We start from the raw sequence: 18,548 nt of genomic DNA, 5'->3' as shown, positions 1-18,548 counted from the left end.
TTGTTTTTTTTTTTTTTTTGTGGAAAATCATGAGAGCAACTCACTGCAGAATAGTCAATAGCTGAATAGTTGGAGCACTCACTTAGGATGTGGGAGATGCAGATTAAAGTCGCTGCTCTGAATCAGACAAGTGAGATGTGTGTCTTGGCTATTCTGGAGGGATCTCTTTGTCTCAGACCAGACATTCCAGCCTCGACCTGAGAAACCTTTCCAACAAAATTTTAGTTGAAACCAATACGTTTCCACAAAATATTTTGGTTTGATTGGCAAAATGTTTCCTAAATTTTTTTTTGACCAGCTACAGCTTTTATTCCCATGCACTTAACTGCTTGAGAAAGCAGTCATGTATGAGCTGGCTACCTATTTTAGAAATAAATTATAATGGTTACCTCAGGTTACTGCAGGTGAGGAACCCAGAACTTTAATGTGATAGACTCAAATCCTAGCTATCCAGGTGCAGTTGAATACATTTTGTTGTTCTGACTCTTACTGCTAAACCACACTCTTCTCCTGGTACTTAACTAAGAATTTCTGATCTTCAGTGTACTACTGTTGTCTAGAAAATAGATGTATACACTGGGAGAGTGTGCATAAAATCATACGCTAGTGGCTGAACTAAGTAGAGACTAGCAATTATTCTTGTAGGTCAAATGGTAGATTTCTGGTCTGAATGTTCAAATCCTGCTGTTGACCTATGTGAAGGGATGTTATGGCTGTATGTGACAAATGTTGTTTACAAAGTTTTTTTTTCTTTTTAAAAACAACTAATTTTATTTAATTCGCACAATGAGAAAACACCCTGTAACACACATTTGTAGTTTTAAGAACTATTATGTGTAAATTGACACATTAAAATGCAGGTGTTTTCACATTTCAGTCATTTGTGAATTCCCTCTCTAATTTCCCTGATCCTGGGGAACTATCTGCTAAGGTTCATCAACCCTGTGCATGTGTATGAATGAATGTGTGTCTTATATATAAAACACTAAGAAATAAACATACACTATCTTCATTTAGTGACAATTAAGGTTGCATTGGGACACAACCTGTGAGCTCAAAACCTGAAAACCATGGAAATAATGTGATAGGCAAAAAACCTTGTAAATTCCTTGTATTTCTACTTCCAAGAGATATGAAGCAATATGTGTTCCAACTTAGTCATACTCTGATGGTAGTGCACCACTCTAACAATGATCTCAGCAAAGTTAAGGTAGAATAACTTTCCAAATGAATTGAATGTGTGATAGTCAATGTGTTGATACAATTATGAATCATGTTTATTACAATAATGTCTAGGGTTCAATTGAGAACAGGCTTCCATAGTAATAGGCACTGTACAGATACAGAACAAGAGACAGTCCTGCCCCAAAGCACTTACAATGTAAATAGAAAAGTCGTATGTAGGGGAGGAGAAAAGGATAGAAGTTTCAAGCAGAATACACAATGAGTTGGTTGCAAATGTCATATTAGTTCCACAACTTTTTGGTTTGTTATTTCAGTGCTTTCAGTGAGGTTATGTTAGGAAGGAATTAGCTAGACAGAGAGACAGTGGAAAGGTGAGGAGGAAGAGCATGATGGAAGAGTGGGAAGGGCTTGGAGAAAACAGTTAGCACGGTGGGGAGAATGACCAGCACTGGGGAGAGAGCATCTGTGCAACAGCATTTGAGGTCACTGTTAAGGTTCTGCGCCACAGTGTGAGTTTGAGGAAGTTTAAGTACACGTTGTTTTTTTGGTTTCTGTTGGAGGTGGAAATGAAGGCCTTTTGGAGGGTTGGGGAATTTTACTGAACGAGATGTGAATTTTGCTGAGTGAGACAATGTGAAAATGGCAAGGAACACAAGAGACTTTACCATTAACTTTTTCCATGCTTTTCAGGTTTTGAGTTGGTGAGATGTGTCCTGATTCAAATTTAACTGTCATTAAATGAAGTTTGTGTGTATGTGTGTGTGTGCGCATGAAACTTTTTAATCCTAATGGTTTTTAGGGATTCCTCTTTTACTCACACTATTATTATTAATTTGTATTATCATAGCACCTAGGAACCCTAGTGATGGACCAGGACCCCATTTTGATAGGTTCATAGAATATCAGGGTTGAAAGGGACCTCAGGAGGTCATCTAGTCCAACCCCCTGCTCAAAGCAGGACCAATCCCCAATTTTTGCCCCAGATCTCTAAATGGCCCCCTCAGGGATTGAACTCGCAACCCTGGGTTTAGCAGGCTCATGCTCAAACCACTGAGCTATCCCTCCCCCCAAACACACAAGAAAAAGACTCTCCCTGCTCCAAAAAGCTTACAAAGACAAGAAAGAAACAGATGGATACAGACATTCCTATTGGAGGGAGGTACAAGGAAACTATAAGACACTGTTGGTGAGCATGATAGGCTGTGGTCTCAGTGCACCAGCAGCCTAACTGTTGTCAAGTCTTTTGTAGGCATCATGGCAAAGGAGAGTTTTGAGGAGGGTTTTTAAGGAGAATCATGAGTTAGTATTGCAGATATTTACTGGGAATAGGGTTGCCACCCAGACAGTCTAGTTTTTGGCTTCTGTGTCCAGGTGCCATTTAGAGTTGCCAGGTGCTCGGTTTTAAATAGCATTCGAACCAAAAGTCTGGTTACCATGGGGTGGCAGGGAGGTACGGGGTCATTAACCCATGCCAGCCCCGGCTCAGCAGGGGCTGCCTCTTGCCTGAAGGCAGGCTCCTTGAGATGATTCAGTGGCGTTGGGAGAGAGGAGTGAGCAATAGGGATGAGACCTTGGCGGGGAAGGCAGAGCATGTGTGGGGCTTTCAGGGAATAGGGTGAGAAGGGTGGAGTCTGGGGAAGAGGCGGGGTGGGGCCTTGGGGTAGGGCTCAGGGGTCCAGTTACCAGCAATTAGAAAGGTGGCAGCCCTAACCGGGAGCTCCTCCCAAGTATGAGGGGCAGTAAGGGAGAAAGTACGAAGATGCTTCCAGGAAATTTAACAAGTGGGTAATAGAGGCTGAGATCATGGCCCAGTTGTAGGTGAGGGCTGAATTCTATATAACAAATGAGAGATGGTAGGTAGGGAAGAGTCTTGCAAATGAGAACAAACATCTTATGCTTGATGTGATAGAGAGTGGTGGAGTGGGAGTGGACTCTGGCAAAGAGAGAGGTGACATGGTGAAAGCAATGGGCTCGGGAAATGATCTTTGCAGAAGTATTCTGAATGCACATGAGCCTGGCAAGGTTGTATGTGTGAAGGATGAGAGAAAGATGTTGCAGTAATTGAGATGTAAATGGTGAGAGCTTGAATGAGAGTTTTAGTTTTGTGCATAGGAAAGGATATATCTTACAGATGATTAGCACATAAGAACGTCCATACTGGGTCAGACCAATGGTCCATCTAGCCCAGTATTCTGTCTTCCAACAGTGATCAATGTCTGGTGCTTCAAAGGGAATGAACAGAACAGTCAATCATTGAGTAGTCCATCCCCTGTTATCCACTTCCCTCTTCTGGCAGTTAGAGGCTAGGGACACCTAGACCATAGGGTTGTATCCCTGACTATCTCTACTAATAGCCATTGATGGACCTATCCTCCAAGAACTTACCTAATTCTTTTTTAACGCAATTATATTTTTGGCCTTCACAGCATCCTCTGACAATGAGTTCCACAGGTTGACTGTGTATTGTGTGACAAAGTACTTTGTTTTGTTTGTTTTAAACCTGCTGCCTGTTAATTTCATTGGGTGTTCACTGGTTCTTGTGTTATGTGGAGGAGTAAATAACTCTTCCTTATTCATTTTCTCCATACCATTCATGATTTTATAGACCTCAGTCTTCTCCCCCTTAGTCATATCGAAAGCCTTGCTAAAGTTAAGGTATATCATGTCCACTGCTTTCCCCATATCCACAGAACCAGTTATCTCATCATAGACGGCAATCAGGTTGGTCAGGCATGACTTACCCTTGGTGAATTCATGTTGACTGTTCCTGATCAACTTCCTTTCCTCCAAGTGCTTCAAAATCGATTCCTTGAGGACATGCTCCATGATTTTTCTGGGAACTGAGGCAAGGCTAACTGGTCTGTAGTTCCCCAGATTCTCCTTTTTCCCTTTTTAAAAGATGGGCACTATATTTGCCTTTTCCCAATCATCCGCCACCTCCCCTGATCGCCACGAGATAATGGTCCATGGCTCTGCAATCGCATCAGTCAATTCCCTCAGCACCTTCGGATGCATTGCATTCGGACCCATGGACTTGTACATGTCCAACTTTTCTAAATAGTCCTTAACCTGTTCTTTCACCACTGAGAGCTGCTCACCTCCTCCCCATACTGTGCTGCCTAGTGCAGCAGTCTGGGAGCTGACCTTGTCTGTGAAGACTGAGGGGAAAAAAAGCTTTGAGTACTTCAGCTTTTTCCACATCATCTGTCACTAGGTTGACTTTCCCATTCAGTAAGGGTCCCACACTTTCCGTGACCACCACCTTGTTGCCAACATATGTGTAGAAACCCTTTTTGTTACTCTTCACATGCCTTGCTAGCTGCAAAATCCAATTGTGCTTTGGCCTGCTTGATTTCACCCCTGCATGCTTGAGCAATATTTTTATTCTCCTCTCTAGTCATCTGTCCAAGTTTCCACTTCTTGTAAGCTTCCTTTTTGTGTTTAAGCTCACTGAAGATATCTCTGTTAAGCCAAGCTGGTTTCCTGCCATATTTGCTTTTCCATCTGCACATCGGGATGGTTTGTTCCTGTGCCCTCAATAAGGCTTCTTTAAAATACAGGCAGCTCTCCTGGACTCCTTTCCCCCTCATATTAGCCTCCCAGGGATTCTGCCCATTAGTTCCCTGAGGGAGTTAAAGTCTGCTTTTGTGAAGTCCAGGGTCCGTATTCTGCTGCTCTCCTTTCTTCCTTTTCTCAGGATCTTGAACTTGACCATCTCATGGTCTCTGCAACCCAGGTTGCCACCCACTTCTACTTCCCCTACTAATTTTTCCTTGTTTGTGAGCAGCAGATCAAGAGGAGCACAGCCCCTGGTTGGTTCCTCCAGTAGTTGCACCAGGAAGTTGTCCCCAACACTCTCCAAAAACTTCCTGGATTGTCTGTGCACTACTGTATTGCTCTCCCAGCAGATGTCAGGGTGATTGAAGTCTCCCATGAGAACCAGGGCCTGTGAATTGGAAACTTCTGTTAGTTGTCCGAAGAAAGTCTTGTCTACTTCTTCCTCCTGGTTTGGTGGTCTATAGCAGACACCCACCACGACATCACTGTTGTTGTTCTCGCCTCTAAACTTAACCCAAAGACTCTCAACAGGCTTTTCTCCAGTTTCATACTGGAGCTCTGAACAATCTTACTGTTCTCCTACATACAGTGCAACTCCTCCACCTTTTCTCCCTCACCTGTCCTTCCTGAACAGTTTATACCCTTCTATGGCATTGCTCCAGTCATGTGAGTTATCCCACGAAGTCTCTGTTATTCCAATCACATCATAGTTCCTTGACTGTGCCAGGACTTCCAGTTCTTCCTCTTGTTTCCCAGACTTCTTGTGTTCGTGTACAGATAAGATAACTAGCCGATTGCCCTACTTTCTCAATATGTGTCAGGAGGCCTCCTCTGTTGCACCCTCCTCCTTGTGTTTCCTCCAGGTATCCCACTTCCCCACTTACCTCAGGGCTTAGGTCTTCATCCCATGGCAAACCTAGTTTAAAGCCCTCCTCACTAGGTAAGCAAGTGAAGATGCTCTTCCCTCTCTTTGTTAGGTGGATCCCATCTCTTCCTAGCAATCCTTCTTCCTAGAACAACATCCCATGGTCAAAGAATCAAAAGCCCTCTCTCCGACACTACCTGTGCAACCACACATTTACTCCCACAATTAGATGGCCCCTACCAGGGCCTTTTCCTTCAACAGGGAGGATGGATGAGAACACGACTTGCGCCTCAAACTACTTTATCCTTCTTCCCAGAGCCACATAGTCTGCAGTGACCTGCTCAAGGTCATTCTTGGCAGTATCATTGGTGCTCATGTGGAGAAGTAGGAAGGGGTAGTGGTCCGAGGGTTTGATCAGTCTCTGCAGACACTCAGTCACATCCTGAATTCTAGCTCCAGGCAAGCAGCACGCTTCTCGAGTTTCTCGGTCTGGATGGTGGATGAATGATTCCATCCCCCTTAGTAGGGAGTCCCTCACCACCACCACCACCTGTCTCCTCTTCTTGGGAGTGGTGGTGGTGGAACCCCCATCCCTAGGACAATGCATCTCATGCCTTCTGGTCAATGGGGTCTTCTTCTGATCCCTTCCCTCAGATGACTCTTCCAAACCATTCTCCGCCGTAATACCTGTACAGAAAGGTTTCTTACCTCTATCTTCATTGGGGGTAGATCTCGCTGTTTACTCCTTTTTCCAGATCATTTATGAATATATTGAACAGACCCTGGGGGGGACACCACTCTTTACTTCTCTCAATTCTGACAACTGACCATTTATTCCTGTCCTTTGTTTCCTATCATTTATCCAGTTACTGATCCATGAGAGGACCTTTCCTCTTATCCCAGGACTGCTTAGTTTGTTTTAAGAGCCTTTAGTGAGGGACCTTGTTAAAGGTTTTCTGAAAGTCCAAGTACACTATATCCAGTGGATCACCCTTGTCCACATGTTTGTTGACCCCCTCAAAGAATTCTAGTAGATTGGTGAGGCATGATTTCCATGTTGACTCTTCTCCCCCAACAAATTGTGTTCATCTATGTGTTTCGTAATTTTATAGTTTACTATAGTTTCTACCAATTTGCTTGGGACTGAAGTTAGTCTTACTGGCCTGTAATTGCGAGGATTGCCCCTGGAGCCTTTTTAAAATATTGGTGTCACGTTAGTATCCTTCATTCATGTTGGTATCCTTCATTCATCTGGTAGAGAAATTGATTTAAGTGATGAGTAACATACCACATGTAATAGTTCTGCAGTTGCATATTTGAGTTTCCTCAGAACTCTTGGGTGAATCCCATCTGGTCCTGACATAATACTATTTAATTTATAAATTTGTTCCAAAACCTTCTCTACTGATACCTGAATCTGGGACAGGTCCTCAGATTTGTCACCTGAAAGAAATGGCTCAGATGTGGGAATTTCTCTCATACCCTTTGCAGTGAATACTGATGCAAAGAATTCATTTAGGTTCTCTGCAATGGCCTTATCTTCCTTGAGAGCTGCTTTTGCATCTCAAATGTGCAGTGGCCCCACTGATTATTTGGTAGGCCTCCTGCTTCTGATGTACACTTATATATTTTGCTGTTAGTTTTTGAATCTTTGGCTAGTTGCTCTTCAGATTCTTTTTTGGCCTTCCTAATTATGCTTGTACACTTTACTTGCCAGAGTGTGTGCTTCTTTCTATTTTCCTCCGTAGGATTTTACTTCCAATTTTTAAAGGATGCCTTTTTGCCTCTAATCACTTCTTTTACTTTGTTGTTTAGCCATGGTCCTCTTACTATTGTTTTTTAATTTGGAGATATACATTTCATTTGCGTCTCTATAATGTTTTTAAAAATTTTCCTTGCAGCTTGCAGGCATTTGACTTTTGTGACTGTACTTTTAATTTCCGTTTAACTTGCTTCCTCATTTTTTTCTGTTTCCCCTTTCTGAAGTTAATTGCTACTGTGGTGGACTTCTTTGGTATTTTCCTCTCCACAAGGATGTTACATTTAATTATATTACACTCGCTATTACCAAATAGTTTAGCTATATTTACCTCGTGAACCAGATCCTGTGCCTCACTTAGGACTAAATCAAGAATTGCCTCTCCCTTTGTGGGTTCCAGGACCAGTTTCTCCAAGAAGTAGTCAGTAATGGTGTCTAGAAATATTATTCCTGCATCCATATCCAGTCAATATGGTGGTAGTTGAAATCTGCCATTATTACTGAGTTTTCAATTTTTATAGCCTCTCTAATCTCCTGGAGCATTTCACAATCACCCATCACCATTCTGGTGTGGTGGTTGGTAGTATATACCTACTGCTATATTTTTAATATTCAAATAAGAAATTTCTATCCATTCTATCTGCCAGATTTAGATATAACCTGGGTGTGAGGACCTAGAGAGAGGTCCTAGTCGCAGACGATGTACAGCATGTTTAACTTTCAGTAAAAGTTATATTCATGCTGTTTTGGATGTTAAAACCCTTCTATAAATTGAACTGGAAGTTTTAAATTTGGAAATTCTGAATAAGCTTTAGAAGTTTCCATTAAGGGATGGGAAGTATAGTAAATAATTTTTGAAAGACTTCTACTACAGAGCTGTTACCATAGCTATATATCTGCCAAGAGCACAGGCTTGTGTTGAAGGCACCTTTTTTTTTTGTGAACATGTAAATTGCTGTGTGTTGAAAAGGCATAGCTCTCTGAAGAGGATATTATATTCTTATTGAATAACACCATGACAGATACGAGATTGGCTGTTCATTCTTTCTCTAAAGTGCATCTGCAGACCTATACATGTTATCGGTTTGGAGTACTAGACCTGTTAATTATTCCAAATGTAGATCTTCAAATCGGTATCAAGTTCAGTGAAGTTAATTTAGATATTTTAAATTGAAAATAAAACACAAAAGAGATTACCAGGCTTTCACTGGGAAAATTACAACTTTGGAACATTTTGTTCTTTGGTCTCTGGGTTATCATGCTAGAGCATTGCTGGAGGAGTTCTCAAAACAGTGCAAGGCAGGTTAGGGATGCAGAGGTTTCAGCTGCACATCTCAATTCTGAATTGAGGAATAGTACTGGTAAAAAGTGAGTTTGGAGCTAAATCTGCAAAATTCTTGTTTTAATCCCTACAATTCCTCTTTAAACCACTTGTAATTTAGGTTGGATTGCATGATTTCATATGGGTTAGACTGCCATTTTGCTAAGGAAAAATAAATTATTTATAATTAGATCATATTATAAAAGATAAAAGGCGATTGTAATAATTCTCTCTCTCTCTCTTCTGACACTTTGTTCGCTACCTTGTGTGACTCGGGATGCCTAGGGCAGCCCTCACTGGAAATGCCAAGGTCAGGGCAGGTTGCAAAAGGGAGGGCAGATACTCCCAAGACTGGTGGGTAACACTGAAGTTATTCTCCTCAACAAGTCACAAACTCCACGTCTGATTCCCCACACTGGTTATCAAGAAGCAAAAAAAGAAACCACACAGACCCCTTTACTGCATTCCAGTTCTCTGGCTCCCAGTCAGCACATAGGTCCAGTAAAGAGAGAAGTTGTTTTAAAAACTCTGCTCACATATACAAAATGTTCTTCTGACCTCAAAGGGTCAGCCACATTACCAGATCAGTATACGTCTGGATCTTAGCCAGAACACCATGCTGCCAGCCAATCCTTTAGTGTCTAAAACTAAAGGTTTATTATAACGAAAGAACAAAAAGAGAGATGTTAAATGGTAAAACAGTCACATACAAACAATGACTTCAAAATCCATATATCAGGTTCCTAGCAGTATTCGTGAGTTTGCTGGCTTGAAAGTCCCCCTGGAATACATTCACAACTTGAATGGGTCATTCAGTCCTTTTGTTCAGAGCTTCAGTATGTAGCAAAGTTCCTCCAGAGGTAAGAAGCAGGACTGGAGATAAAATGGAGAAGATGCAGCTGCCTTTTATAGTCTTTTTGCCATGCGGCCTGTGTGCTTCCTTTGTTTCAAGCATAAGCTGCCCAGCACGTAGCTTGAAAACCTTAGGGTTCTGTCCGTACTGGAGCTGTCTGTCTGCAGACTTGGGAAGACATCATTTTACACAGTGGTCATGTTTGGAAGATTATCTTCACAACCAGAGGGCTCAGAGCCAGTCTTTGGTGTATCTGTGCAGGACCACAGCACAGATGGAGAAAGGCTGACAGGTGGCTTTAAACTGTCTTTGCCTTCCCCAAATCCTAAGGCCATGAGACTGCTGGGTTATGTTTCTGGCATAAAATAGCCTCAGGCCCCAAGAAAGGGGTCTGGTAGCTGTGAATGCCCAGATGTAGAGACCCCTTAGGTATGCCAATTGTGCCAGAAAAAGAAAAGCGGAATGGAGGTTGTGACATTGCACTCTATATGCTTTATGGAAATATGCTTATGAATATGACATAACTGGAATATGCTTCATGTTAAACACCCTTTATATGCTGTCATTAGAAAGCTTGTAATCTACTTAATGTGTTCATCCTATTTGTTTGCATGCATTATTTCTATATCTGGAGTTAGGAGACTAAGATATAAACTTATATCACTGATGTAAACATATTAAATGGAGGCCATTAAGGGTGCTCCAGAAACAATCGGTTGTAAATGTCCTTAGTTATTTGAAAGCCTTCCTGTGTACGTGTGGGCCAACCAGGAAGAATGGAGACTAGGGGTTTTACAGTGACATGTGACCATGTCACCTGATAATGAAATCCATCTCCAGTTATGAGAGAACCTCTGCTTATCACCTGAGATGTCTGCTGAACTAACAAGGACTGTACCGGGGAAAGGATTGGGCTGTGCATCTCTCTCTATCAGTGATATAGAGGAGAACAATTTACAGATTTACCCTGTATAAGTTTTATACAGAATAAAACGGATTTTTTTGGGGTTTGGATCGCATTGGGAGCTGGGTGTCTGTGTGCTGGAGACAGACTTTAACTAAAAACAGCTCACCAGTCTGCAGCTTTGTGGGCGTGGCCCAGACCCTGGGTCTGTGTTGCAGCAGGCTAGTGTGTCTGGCTCAACGAGGCAGGGTTCTGGAGTCCCAAGCTGGCAGGGAAAACGGGCTCAGAGGTGAATTCAGCACATCAAGTGACAGTCCCAAGGGGTTCTCTATGACCAAACCCATCACAGAGGTGTCAAAGGAGCCACTACTTTTGTCCTCACTGGCCAGCTTAGTTGGTTTTAAGGTGCAAAGTAGCTTTAATGGACCAGTGAATCTGGCCCAGGATATGTCTTTAAGAAAAGCCTTTCTCTCAGAAGAATGATTGGGAGATGGGGGGAAGGAGGAGAAAGAGATTCTGTGTAAGCTGATGGTAACTACCTGGAAAAGATTTATTTATACTTGCCATAAGGGAGTGGGCTTTTCAAGCCCTGGGAGTAAGTTTGTAATGCATTTTCATTGGTATTTTTACTACCCTGTGTAGGTTCAGAGTGCAAGTTTTCGGGGTTGGAAAGAAGTGACCTCTATGTTCAATAAAGACGATGAACAACAACTGCTAGCAGAATGCAAGTCTCCAAAATCAAAAGGGTAAGTAAAACTTAGTGGCAAATGAATTAGGAAATCAGCAAGCTGAGGATAATAGCTGCAGGATCACTGGAGTTAGTAAAGGTAGGGTCTAAAGAACCAATTTAGAAAAAAAATACTAGTCTATTGAAAGTTGCAGAAAGCTAAATGGTTTATATTTTTGAAACTGTTAAATTTGCATTCTTCAAATTTGATCTCTTGTTTAAGCTTTGAACTTAAAATGTGTAGGGGCTGCTCTACTAGGCTGGGTGATTTCCTGAACATACTGGGGGGACAGCCACAATAAATATAGTTGGAATAACAGCCTTTTACTGTAGAATGAAGCTACTGTAGAAAGTAATTAAAATTTTTTGAATTTTTTTTCCCTCTTAGGTATAATTTAGCACTTTAAACTGTGATCAAGCCTATATGTATAATACCTATTGCCCTGTAATTCCTCCTCTGAGTCAACTAAATTTCATTTTGTAGTGGAAAAATCAGTTCAAAGCTTCTTTTAATGCTTTTGACTGATTTTTCTGTTTAAATCAAAATTAAGTAACTGATTGGGGGTGCAAGTGAATTGCTGGATAACCAATAGCAGCACTCTGAAATTTTAAGCCAGTATTACTTTTTTCTTTAAAAAACACAAAAACAAAACAAAAACCCTCTCAAATATATCTCTCAAATAAGTCCTTATAATGTGGTTGGACACTGAAAAGGGACTGTGTAAAGTGGTACTTTCTAATCCATCATATCTGTTCCTTGCATATAAAGATTCAGTTTAGCAACAAAAATGTTTTGACTATTTTTATTCTTAATAACACTCCAGAGCAAGCTTAGAAAGAATCCAACTTTCTTTCGCTCTTGTGCTTCATTTAGTATAATTGTTTTCTAAGTTCCAGTGACAGGGCCAATCAAGTTACACCTGAAGACAACAGTTACACAGACACTTTGATCCCAGGTTACTTATGGAATGCTAATGTGAGAAGGAAAGAACCCAGCTTAAGTCTAGATTCTCAGGTTGAGTTTGTAGAATTGCCAGTTGCATAATATCTTCTGACTTGTAAAGCGAGCACATATGATATGGAAATTGAGACTCGGTAAACATGGAAAAACATGGTCATTTTTAATCAGTTTTCAGAGTACAACTGAACTTTAAGGTTAATTTTGCTGTAAACAGCTCTTGATTTTTTTATTTTTATTTTATAGAAAATGAAGTGATCATGCTATGAAAAATGAGGAAATCACTGGGAAATCTATGGCTGGGTCTAATTAGATTTGGGGTTGGAAAGGAATTTTCCATTGGCTCAGATTGGCAGAGACCCTGAGGGTGTTTTGCCTTCATCTGCAACATGGGGCACCGGTCACTTGCAGGTTTAAAGTAATGTAAATGGTGGATGGTCTGTAACTTGAAATCTTTAATTAATGATTTGAGGACTTCAGTAACTCAGCCAGAGATGTTAGGGTCTGTTACAGAAGTGGGTGGGTGAGGTTCTGTGGCCTGCAAGGTGCAGGAGGTCAGAGTAGATGATCATGATGGTCCCTTCTGACCATAATCCATGAGTCTGAGATTAAAATAGCTAAAACAGATTTTTGGTTTTAATAACAGAGGAAAGATTTCTTAAAGTACTGATATTCAGTCACTTCTGTTTAATTGGGGTATTAATAATTTCCCTATTTCGGAGGTTGCAAACTGAAATTAAAACAGTGTTTTCATTTTTTAACCCCCTCTTCCCCGACTATAGTCAATGGCGTATTTTAACTGCAATAAAGACATTTGTGCATTATTAGTGGGTAATGGAAACTTTGAATCTGCTTCACTTCATAACTCACTGCACATCAAAGGTTATGTATATATCAGCACTAGTACCCGATCTTCTGTGTTTTACTATTTAATTATATACAAACTTACTTGTATAAACACTTGACATTTTGCATTTTGAAATGCTGTACACTGCAAATATTAAGTTTATTAACCTATACACAGCTGAAAATCTAAATTCATATTTCAGATACCCTGTATAAAGGTCCCTCTTTCCTTTGAAAGAGAAATATAGCTAGCAGAGATTTCATAAGGTGATTTTTATGGCAATGCGTTGTGGCCAATATAGTATAAATCTTTTCAGGAAAGCCGGTAACTATAAAAGCATTTCAATGCACATTAAATATTTTTGGACATAACCTGGCAGGGTGACAATTGATGTATGAAACTTAGCATTACAGTGACCGAATACTAAAGCTGGTTGGCAAATGATAAACATTTTCGTAATTTATTTCCTTTTATCACTGGGGTAAATTTACCTAATTGAATGCTATAATGTTGTTAAGTATAGTTCAAAAATAATGTAATAAAAAGATATAAACCATAAGATTTGGTTGAATTGTAACACCTAATTTGTCTTGCGTTCACCCACTTAGCTTGTTCTAGATTATCATATCACTGTACCTTGCTTGGGACCAGAAGTCTGGCGAGCTGCTCTATCTGAAGCTGACAGTAATGAAGCCTGGATATGTTAGCATGGCATGGTCACCATCATGGGCTGACATCTTAACCTTAGTGAATGTGTCTGCATGCTCAGCTTTGGATAAAGTGCAAACATAATTTTAATATATGAGAATTACTGCATGACCTTATTGCTATTTCTGTAGGACAAGATTTTCACTGAAATGTAACAGTTACATTAGTATTATAAATGACCATTGTACACTTTGCTTAATTAGAGAAATGAAATTACATAACTTCATATACATGTTATGTCAAACAAAGTAGTTTAGATAATTGAACTTTTCTTTATGAACTGCTCAAAGAAAACTGGAACATATTATTTTTAGGATGCAATGTGTTCCGCACACATTGATGATTATAAACACACTTTAAAAAGTCTTTAGAACTTGGTTGAAAACAAAATTTAACTCTCTCAAAACTTGGCTCCTTTTAAAAAAAAACATACAAACGCTGGTTTAGTGCAAGGGTAAGTCAAGGCATTAAGTACAAAGGGGTACAGAGTATCAGGTTGAGTAGCACCTTACTTAACAAGCGATTCCACTAATTTCAGCGTGATCATTCATAGAGTAAGGAATCCTATTCCTTATCAATAAAGATAATGGAATTTGGTGCAAAATATTTCAAATGCTCATATTGATGCCTTTGTTTTTTTGTGTCAGAGTATTTCTTTGGTGTGTGAAAATTATCCCCAGACTTCTTTCTACTGAGTTGATTTGGCAGAACCAGTTTAGGAAAGTTTATCTTTTGCTATCTTGAATAAATGTCCTTTAAATAGAGTTTGAAGTTTTTAATGGGGAGAAACATCAATGTTTAAATAACACGTTTTTGTTATTCTCTAGCACTAATTTAAAATTAAAAGAAGATGTGAAGTCAGAAAAGAAATCTGGATTTTGGGACAGTTTGGCAATAAAACAGAACATCCAAAGCAGGAAACCAGATCAGATTGAAGGGTGGGAACCACCGCAGATTACTGCTGGAGACCCTATCTGTGATGCAGGCAATACTGTAAGTGACTATCCATCCTGGTCAGGCTGGGAAGATGAGACCAAAGGCTCCACAAAATACACCAACCTTGCAAGCTCAGGAAACAGTTCCAGGTGGAGTATCAAATCAGCGGGAAAGCTGGTTAGTATTAGAAGACAGAGCAAAGGTAACCTTACTGATAACTGGGAAGAACTAGAATGACACGGATAATGTGAAATACTTTACAAATAAGAATAGAAAAGTTCCATGATTTATATGTGTATTTAAACCAAAATTAAATCTGCTCAATATTGCACCTTTATACAGTACTTTGTTTTATTCAAATTGTTAGAGATTTTTTTCTCACATTTTCTTATTACATTGTTGGATAGTTAGGTTTTCCACACTGAAAAGATGGAGAACCTATTTTGTGCCTATATTTCATATTCAGACTCTGAAGTATGTTGGGTTGTTGGTTTTACCAAAAAGAAAAAAAAAATAATTCCTTAGCGAATGTAAAATACAGGTTGTGAATTTTGACTGCCTTATGTAGGAACTTCCATGAGCCTGGGGTCCTGGGTTTTCTGATTCTTAAGGATCACTCAAGATTTTATTTTTGATTCTGTCTCTTTAAGTAACAGTGCCGATCTGCAGCTTGCCACAACAATGCTTCCATTTGATACACCGTTTTCCAGATCTTCAGCATGAGTACATGCTTCTCTGGTTTGTCCAAACAAGATGCTACATTTTCACAATGTGCTATGTTACAGTACGTGAAATGTGAGAACACCAAATGAGTCTTCCAAAGTTTATACTGAATGGTCCTTAGTGAAAAGTTGGCAGTTTTTAAAAACAAATTTGTCATGCTAAGAATAAATATAAATATTTATTAAACATCAGGAAAGCAAACATTACAGTTGGATGTAAGGGAATTCAATATTTGAAACCCTTACCCTTCTATCTAGGGATATATTGCTTCTCATGGAGGTGGTGAATGTTCTTGTTTTTACAAAAGCTGGTCCTTGTTCCCTTCAAATTGTTTAATCTTGGTCCTACGTTTATTTTTTGTAAGAAAGGATCTGATGATGCCCTTTGGCATTTTCAATATAGCTAAGCAATTGCAAGTACATTCACACACACACAAGCTTTAATGCTTTTTTGTTATAAGGCTCCATCTTATATTGATACTTTTATTTTTAGTGAAAAAGGGGCAAAGCATGAAACTTTACACTAGAGATGTGAGATGTATATAAAACACTAAAAGTGCCTCTTTATAACATGCCATTATTTTAATGACATAATTAGTAGTATGTCCAACATCAGATCTAAAACCAGTTTCCATTTTGTTTCATGTATACTGTATAAATACTACTTTAACACTTAGGGAAAAAACCCCCTAATGTTTCATCAAATACAGATGTTAGGATTTTTCTCTCCTGAATGTTAAACTGGTATTAGAAGTTACAAATTAGATAGAGTATAACATATGTCATTTGTAACTCTTTCTATATTATATATTCTACAGCAATATGACTACCATGAGTAGGAAGCTCAAATACCCATTTCAAACAAAATCAAAACCTTTTATAAGAAATTAAAATGTACTGTTAATATGCTAAGCATGTCTTGCTGTATATATATTTTTCACAAGAAGTCTCTGCTAACCAAAAGGATGCTTGCAATTTTCTTTAAACGTTTCTGCTGGTGCCTGTCTTTCCGCTGCCACATTTGCCCCCCAACACATACGCTGATGTATGTCCTTCTGGTTTGCAGTATCCAAATGGATATTCATTTGAAATCAGTGAAATATCTGCTATATAGATCTGCCTGTATGGAAACAGTGTGTCAAAGCATGTCTTTTTTAAAAATAGAACGTTACGAGACACTGTTTTAAAATTATATAAAGGAACAACAGTGGTTAGCTGCTGCAAAACGGGGTCTCTTGGTTAGTAAATTTATTATTTCAAAAATTAATAGGGGAGAGAGGGCTGGAGTTATATTATGCTGTATACGAGTTAGGTAATATTATTATTTGGCTCCATTAGGAAAAATACAAATTCACCTTAGGCAAGAAACAGGTTTATACAAACTTCTGTCCTGGGCATGAGTATAGAAAATCCTTGCTACTTTTTGTAAAAGATACTCTGTTCTACAGTTCATGGAAAGCATTTATAGAGCAGGAGCAAAAGTGTGGCATGTTGGCAGTTAGTGCTAACATAAAGGGATTGAAGCAAATCTACTAGGAACCCTGAATGTTTTACTGGGGGAGAAGAGTCAAGGATGTCATTTTTTCCTCCAGTGGAAGCTCCGTTTATACTGTTACCAGTAAAAGTTATGCCTTGCACATTATACTGCTAAGTGCCTGTATTTCACCTTGATGATGTATTTGTGATGCACAGCTGAACTGAGAAGTTAATTTTCATTTTTTGTTTTTAAATTTCCAATAAAGGATATAGTCTCAAGGCAGAAATTTATTATAAAAGAAAGCTGTATCTAAATGGGAACTTGAGATATGTAAATGTAAAGTCTGACTTCCTTAGCTATACAAATGTTTTTAAAAAAGTGGTTTCCTCAGACATAATTCTTTAATTATAAAGACAAATATTAAATTTAATATAATTTATTGTTCTGCTTTGGTAACATTTCTGTTTTGAGAACACAGTGGTGTGACATTTTCTTTTGTAATGTTCATAGACTTTTTGTTAAATATCTATCCAGAGATTGATTTTTTTTCTTTTTAAATGTTTAGCTACACTATACATTCATGGACTTATGCTGTACATAACTCCATGTGTGGAACAGGAGTAGAATATGCCCCTTAAAATTTGTTTTGAAATTGCATTTCAATCCTATGTGAACTGGTTTAGAAGAAAGATAGCATCAAAATTGTATACTAAGATTGCACAAAATGAATAAAATATTGTTTATATTGCTTTTTCATTGCCAATCTGCATGATTGTTGTCTTGAACTTAATGGGAGTAAGATGCTCCGTAGCTGTAACTAGTCACTTAATAGTAAATAAAAGTTCTTTTTCTGGGTATTTTTATTTATTAGCATCACTTGCAAAAATATAGTATTTTCACATCTTAATAAAGAATCAATTTGAACTGAAATGCCTCATTCCATAATTTTTGTTCCATATTCATGCCTGTATATGTGATCTGATTTGCCATAAAGCTATGTGATTAGTGTTTGTATGTAACTCTCAGGTTCTTGAGTCATCTTAGAATTTATTCAAAGAAGTAATAAATATGTCTAAACAAATACATGTGTATATAATGATGCACGTTTGAATTCTCCTAGAAGTAGCAGATATCCTAGCTATGAAGCATTGCCTGTTCTTGTAGTGAGAGAATTTGACTTGTCTTGACTGATACTCACTTGTTTGTTAATAATTCCATAACTGTTGTGAAAGCAAGAGCAGAATGGTACCCTACTGCATTCTGAAGATTTCAAAGTTAGTAATATGCTATCTTTACGTAGGAAGGACATCTCAATATGCTGATTCCTCCTTGCTTGTTACTGATTTTGTTGGGATTGTGATATATAACAAAGGCTTGAGAGATGTTTAGTGGGTTTTATTGTATGTTTTGTTTTGGGTTTTTTGCTTGCTGGTTCTTGCTGACTGTTTTTCCTGGCTACAACTAGAAGGATTGTAAGAGTGGTATCCTTTATCATGGCATGCTGGATAATCAACAAATGGATAAAGAGCACAAAGTTGAGAAACAAAGGATATTGAACATAGTGTACATTTTACTTTAATTTCAGATTTCTCTGTAGCAATAGGGCAGTGAAGCGTGTGGTGAAAAATCAGGCAAAAGTGACTAAAATATTTGTATACTCTAATCTCATGTAAACTCTGAGCTAGTTTCACAGGGAAGGAGAAGAACTGCTTGTAAAGTAAATTTCAG

General features: G+C 38.9%; 1 protein-coding gene across 3 annotated transcripts in view; it reads left to right on the top strand.

Moving 5' to 3' along the window:
- Positions 1-17,740, top strand: part of TDRP (testis development related protein) — a 38,000-nt gene extending 20,260 nt beyond the window's left edge. For all 3 annotated transcript variants that reach the window (XM_073336182.2, XM_073336180.2, XM_073336181.2), the window contains 2 exons: positions 11,088-11,191; positions 14,513-17,740. In XM_073336182.2, the coding sequence (XP_073192283.1) occupies positions 11,088-11,191; positions 14,513-14,858 (450 nt within the window). In that variant the 3' untranslated portion in view covers positions 14,859-17,740. The remainder of the gene's footprint in view (positions 1-11,087; positions 11,192-14,512) is intronic.
- The last annotated feature ends 808 nt before the right edge of the window (positions 17,741-18,548 follow it).

The sequence above is a fragment of the Lepidochelys kempii genome, chromosome 3, assembly GCF_965140285.1.
Source record: "Lepidochelys kempii isolate rLepKem1 chromosome 3, rLepKem1.hap1, whole genome shotgun sequence".
Lineage (NCBI taxonomy): Eukaryota > Metazoa > Chordata > Testudines > Cheloniidae > Lepidochelys > Lepidochelys kempii.
The sequence above is the reverse complement of the archived record's forward strand: the minus strand, read 5'-3'. Positions and strand labels throughout refer to the sequence as shown.